Genomic DNA, 6,738 nt, shown 5'->3' with positions numbered 1-6,738 from the left:
ACACTACACTGGCCATTCTGATTAGTTTAGCTATTTTACCTGTATCTATCAAAGAGGATGGAATGCCACAGACTAGAACAGCAGCTACCACAGTGTGTGGGAAGTGTGGACCAAGCTCATTATTACACAGACCTGTCATTATACCAGCACACACAAAACCTGAGAGCTGTAGCCTTGAGTCTGCAGTTCTACCATGCAGTAAATACAACATTTGGTCTAAATGCAAGGCTGAGAGAGAGAGGGAGAGAGAGAGATGAGGTCAGAGCGCTCATCCATTCAGTAATTGTAGGTGGACAGAATAGATTATGGGAGGCCTTAGCCAAGGCTGGGTGTTACCCTTGATTCCGTTTTCAAGACTTGCTCCTTCTTCGTTGGCTAGGGAACAATGTAAGTATAACATCAATCTAGGCTAAAGCATGGCATTAGTGATGTGGGGACAAAGTGGGCTCGCTTACCAGCTGGAGTGGGTTTTGTTCTGCAGGAGACTGTGGCAGGATATGATTTGGCTCCTGCGGTCGGCCAAGCTCCCAGTGGTGACACTGCCCCAGGCAAGGTTACCCATTTAGAGGGTGGGTACGCACGCACACAGGCACACATACACACCCACCATACATGCGCGCGCACACACACGCACGCACACACACACACTTTCAGTTTAAACCACACACACTCATTCCTTGAAGCTCACGTCATAAATAAAGAACAAGCTGTATTTTGACATGCAATCTCCCAATACAAACACCATCAAAGACACGTTCCATCAAAGACATTAACAACACAAATACACAGACATTCATGAAAGCCTATGATGTACAGGCTCCGAGGTAATACACACAAACAGTTCATCTCGGACAACAGCACGTACAGAATCAATGCCACTCAGAACACCAATGGAGAGAGCGTAAACGTACGCACACACACAGGTTAGCCGCCCCACTGACTGCACCACACTGACTGCACCACACTGTCTGCACCACACTGACTGGATGCAGGTGTTCATGCTGCTAGCTAGTCAGTGGGATAACAAGGGGCTTTAGGAATGCATCTGAAGAAATAAGATAATGCTGCATCAAGCATGGGGCCCCTTCACAACTCCCACAGAGACAGTTCCTTTCAGAGAATTATATATTTTTATATATATATTTTAAAACCTTTGATGCAACATAATATCATACACAGCTGGAGATTGAAATTAGAAGCAATTAGTGGACTTGATTACAGAGGTGAAATCAAGCAAACAGAACACAAAAGCAATTTAGGAAACGAGGGAGACAGAGGACAAAAGTTATGAGATCTAATCAGGAGCTGCAAACCGAAGCGTCATTCTCTCTGCTTCGTATTATCTTCCTTTTGTAAACAATGGAGCGAGTGTTGCATTGCAGAAGTAATCAGTGAAACAACAAAGCTCATTCAGGGAGATGGACTAAGAGGACTTGTTCCCTTCACCTGCAATTAACCAGCTGGGGAGGAGAGAGTTTAGTAACTCTGAAAGGGTTGGATATGAGCTCAGAAGCAGTGTGTGTGTGTGTGTGTGTGTGTGTGTGTGTGTGTGTGTGTGTGTGTTCCTATACCCATCTTCTACTTTTCAGGATTATGAGCTATTCGCCTAACACAATGCAAATGAGTCCTCAATTCTTATTAAACAACAATACCTTCCAATTGACTACCGTAGGTCTAACTACAAGACAATAAGCCACTTTACACTTTACAATCAAAAGCAGTCAGGAAATGTCTTAATTTTCCAGAGGACACAGCATTTAAAAATGAAGGTAGGAAATTTGCGTTTCCTTCTCCTGAGAGAAAGCCTTCTCACTTAATACAGGGTGTAACTGAGGAGCAGAGCAATGACTCTGGTTTCAGTCACAGTGGTGACAGGGATGTTCTCAGACACCTGGACACTGTTTGAATGTCACCTATCAAGCATGCCTTACATCCAGGAGAGAGAGTGAGAGAGAATGTGTGTGTGTGTAATAATGTTCAGCTAAGAGGAGAGATTAGACTACCAATATGATAATGTTCAGCAGTAGGCTATACACTCTTATAAACTGGGTGGTTTGAGCCCTGAATGCTGATTGGCTGAAAGCCGTGGTATATCAGACCGTACACCACGGGTATGACAAAACATTTATTTTTACTGCTTTAATTACTTTGGTAACCAGTTTATAATAGCAATAAGGCTCCTCGGGAGTTTGTGATATATGGCCAATATACCACGGCTAAGGGCTGTGTCCAGGCGCGTTGCGTCGTGCTTAAGGACAGCCCTTATCCCTGGTATATTGGCCATATACCAAACCCCCTCATGCCTTATTGCGTAAATAGCACCCATGTACAAACATTCTCCTATTACAGTATGTATGGTAATGTGAGTGAGTGCATTTGTCCATGCAAATAAACACATGCTAATGAGGGTAATGTATCTGAGTCTGGTAAGGCTCATGACTGACATTTTTAAGATTGAACAGGCTATTATGTTAACTATATTTATTTGTGTGTGTGCGTGTGTGTGCGAACGACCTTCAGGATTCAGCATCAGGTTGGTGGTGTATACGTCCCCATGGTCATTAAAGAGCTCAGGATGACAGATAAACACAAGGGAGAGAGAGGTTACCCCCATCTTCCACGAATGAGCACTTAAGACAGACAGAAAGCAGACAGACTGTGGCTAGATACTGTACCAGGGTCAGCGGGCAGGGTTTTAATAGTTCCAGTAGGACAGGAAAACACCATTCTGTGTTTGTTCCCATCCTACATCATGTGGCCAGGGGTGATCCCATTGGCAGGCCCAGTTTCCAAATGTTGAGCAAGGCTCAAATCCACCATTTTAATTTCAGCCTGAGGGTGTGAAGTTTTACCGTGTGCTTTGTGGCCATTAGTCATGTTTGTGTGTGTGTGTGTGTGTGTGTGTGTGAGAGACAGAAGCCATATTTAGTGCGGTCTGTCCCTAAAGCAGATAAATAATTCTAAAAGACATACCTGTTAGTGAGATCAAAAGAATTCATGAGGCTTGCAGGAAATTGAAATTAGACTTCAGACAGTGAACCCTTTCTTATAAAATTACTTTTTGGACCCACTGATTGAAGTTGCGCAATTCATATTTCTAAACTAGTTTTGCCATCGTGCACTACGGTCTGTCAAATATCATGATTCAATATAAATCAACACATTGTTCACTTAAAATGAATGAAAATGTGATATGTTCAGGCAGACTTAGTGTGAAATTAAACATTACATGCAATACAACTGTGAAGAAATATGGTATTGTGGCCAAAATAAAAATGAAGGAGCATTTCATGATTTTATTATTTCTGGTAAAATGTTTGACGATTACATGGGGTTGTCATCCAGAAAATAAAGATCCAACATTCAATGAGTACAGCTGCTGGAAGAACAATGCAGTCTCTGTTATACTGCCAAGCACAGTATTATGACTAATATGGAGACATTTTATGACGTCATGCATTCCTGAATAACAACAAAACGGTGCCCTCGGCAGTCCATTGTGAAATAGTTATGCACTTGACAAACGTTCAATACCTCGTTGGAATTAAATCATTTTCAAATACAGAGTATCTTACATAAAGACCGAGACTGATTGGCAAGTACATTTTGAATATTCACAAATGTATGTGTAAAATAATTCCTTGTTTCGTATAACAAACAGCTATGTGAGAAAAATTATTGAATTTAATGGCCTTCATTTATCAAAGAGTGTGAATTTGTTTGAATGAAAATGTTACCGTGAGGTATTGTGTTTCCAGTGGATTACTTGTGATGAACAGGTTGAAAACTTGTACAGTACACTAGTATCCCGGTCTATTTCCAAGTTTGGGCATTTCCTTTTTTGATCCTTTTGAGGTGTTTGGCTGTTATTTCCTTTGTCTCCACCTGACTTAGGTAAATATATGTCAAATACTTTCAAATACTACAGGCTCGCTTGATTTAGCTTACCGACTACAATAGAATAGTCCCAAAGGTGCAAACTACCTCCTTGCACAACAATTAAGCTCAATCAAGCACATTTTCAGAATGTGAAAGTACTTGATAAAATGCATTTGACCCAGGTCTGGTATTTTACTTCTCACACCACTGTGCTGAGTGTAGAGGACTCCTCTGGTCTGTCCAGTTTGCTGGGAAGGGACTTGAGGTACTCCAGGTGTCTCCGTGCGTCTTCCTGGTTGTGCCTGACGTAATACACCAGGTAGGAGATGACCATGGCGAACCAGCCGAACATGGTCACCAGCATGGCCACGTCCGTGGTCCTCTTGAGCCCTGCGCACAGGTCCAGGTCGGCCGCCACCATGACGAAGGGCACCCCTGTATCTATGCCGATGTCCTTGGGCTCCGAAGTGTGGCACACCACGCCAGCCAGTGAGGCCGGTTCCAGGTCCAGCCGGGGCATAGCCACCTGGAGGCGGCAGTCACAGTGCCAGGGGTTGTGGGTGAGGTTGGCCTGGGCCCTCAGGCCCCCCAGGACCTCTGGCTCCAGGGTGGTCAGTCTGTTAGAGGACAGATCCAGGCTCCTGAGAGAGGGGACCAGACCCCGGAAGGCCCCCGGTTCCATCTGAGTTAGCTCATTGTGGGAGAGGTCCAGCTCGTTGAGCAAAGGAAGCCCCGCAAAGGCGTTGGCGGGGATGGTGGTGAGGAGGTTACCGTCCAGGTAAAGTCGGCGGGTGTCGTTAGGCAGGTCATGCGGCACCTCCGCCAGGCGCATGTTGCTGCAGCGCACCACCCTCCCGCCGTCTGCCGACTCGGAGCAGTAGCAGCTCTCGGAGCAGCCGGTGTTCGCCCCGTGGAGGCCCGCGGTGGTGGAGCTGAGTGCCAGGCTATGCAGCAGCAGGCATGCCACCAAGGAGTGGCACAGCAGCCATTCTGCCAGCAGCAGCATGGTGGGATACAGGCATACCCTCCTAGAAGTACACAGCCCCTGGACCATTAGCCAAGACAACCCTGCATAGGTCACAGCTTCACCAACCAGCCGGCCTGAGAGACAATGAGGAAAAATGTCAGAGAGAAAATAATGGAGAAAAGGAACGAGGACAACAAGTGATTGCAAATGACACTAATATCAGTGTGGCATAAGCAACACAGAACCATCTCTGTGTGAGTAATCCTAATAGCCATACAAGTGCCACGTGTTATTTTTAACCCACTTTGATCCTGACTGGGCTAATTGTAATGAATTGGCACTTGTGTCTTGACGAACACAAAATGACAAAACACAGCTGTAGTGTAGAGGAGGAGTGGGATAGAGATCAGCGACGCCGTCATCCGTGCATACAGATTACAGATAAGGTGCTTCCTGCCAGTGCTGTGATGGAAGATGGAACTCTCATTGATTGGCATGTTTTTTCTCTCTTGTCCTGCCTCAACGTTGCCGTGGAGTGACTTGGCATTACCATAATCCTGCTCTGATTCAGTGGAACTAGGGAGATTGACGCTCAAAAGATATATGGTCATGGTTATTTCAGATGGCAAAGTACTGTCAGCCTCTAATGGATTCAGAGTGAATATCTCTGGGCCTCTAGCACCTACCGTACAGCACCAACCCTGTTTGGATGTAAGCTATAGGCTAGATTCAATCAGATGCGCCTTAACCTGCGATAAAACAATAATACTGCTATGCAGTTGTCGGTTATGTAGGCGATGTCGGAGGTGGAACTGTGTTGGAGCTGTCCAATCAGCAAGCGGCTCCAGGCGATTATAGCGGACATTGCCATTGGATGCACTGAGTTGCATTGTGTGTGTGTTGTAATCGACAAATCGATTAGGCTGATATCAAACCCTTATTGATTAATTGAATGATTTTAAACTTGAGTGTCACTTTCTCGTTCTGAACTTCTAACACGGCGGGTGGGACTTAAGGACAGGTGTGGTTTCGTGACAATGACGACAAGGGCAGCCGCTCACCGATTCGACAGCGCCAACGCAGTTGCACCTCCAACATCGGCTAAATAAAAGCAATAAAACTGCTATGCATTTGTCGGTTACCGCGAGTTAAGGGCTCTATTCAATCTGTGTCGTTGAAGCGTTCCAGATTGTTGCGATAGAAAAGTAAAGGTCATTTCCGATTGGCCGACATATGCACATTGACCGTGAACGCAGTCTCCGCTAGCACAGGAACTTTTCAATAGAGCCCTAATGCTGGAACTAATTGAATCTAGGCCTAAGTCTGTTTGGATGTAGGATGTAGGCTATATCTGCAACGGTAAGTAGGTAATCTTTGGGCCATTTAGTGTAAGTTCCTTTTGGGTCAATCAATGTAATGTTTCCGGGCCCATCAGTACTGTGCCCGACTCAGGTAATAGACTCTGGAGCAGCGCTGTCTGAGGCAGGCTGAGGCGCAGTAAATGCCACAGTCCAGTATCGTCTTACTAATCCTCTCTAAAGGCCACATAGAATGTGTTTCTCCACTGACACAAAACCCAAGAGAAAGTGTATGAGTTGGACTGGACGCTCGCAGTTTCACCGCAACACAACTGTAGCCTAGAGCGGGGTTTCACAAACTCAGTCCTGAGGACTCCCTGGGTGTACGTTTAGGTTTTTGCCCTACACAGCGAATTAAAATAATCAAAGCTCGATGAGAACAGTTACAGTACATTATGCCTGTACGCAACAGGCAGATCTGACGGGATATAAAGTTAGGAAAACCCTGGCCTAAACCTTAAGAGAGCTCTTATTCGTCGTAGGTTGGTTTTATGGATTCGTGCTTTTTCAGAATTGTAAATCTTGCACATTAAA

General features: G+C 45.2%; 1 protein-coding gene across 1 annotated transcript; it reads right to left on the bottom strand.

Moving 5' to 3' along the window:
* Window positions 1-4,078: 4,078 nt before the first annotated feature.
* Window positions 4,079-4,885, bottom strand: LOC120044500 (leucine-rich repeat-containing protein 3B-like). The gene has a single exon (XM_038989156.1). It carries the CDS (start codon window positions 4,883-4,885, stop codon window positions 4,079-4,081), a length of 807 nt encoding a protein of 268 aa, XP_038845084.1.
* Window positions 4,886-6,738: the final 1,853 nt, after the last annotated feature.

Source organism: Salvelinus namaycush, chromosome 3 (assembly GCF_016432855.1).
Source record: "Salvelinus namaycush isolate Seneca chromosome 3, SaNama_1.0, whole genome shotgun sequence".
Lineage (NCBI taxonomy): Eukaryota > Metazoa > Chordata > Actinopteri > Salmoniformes > Salmonidae > Salvelinus > Salvelinus namaycush.
This window is presented reverse-complemented; position numbering and strand designations above follow the sequence as displayed.

Excerpts from the sequence above, each read along its gene's own strand:
- LOC120044500 (XM_038989156.1), bottom strand. The coding sequence starts at position 4,885 with ATGCTGCTGCTGGCAGAATGGCTGCTGTGCCACTCCTTGGTGGCATGC.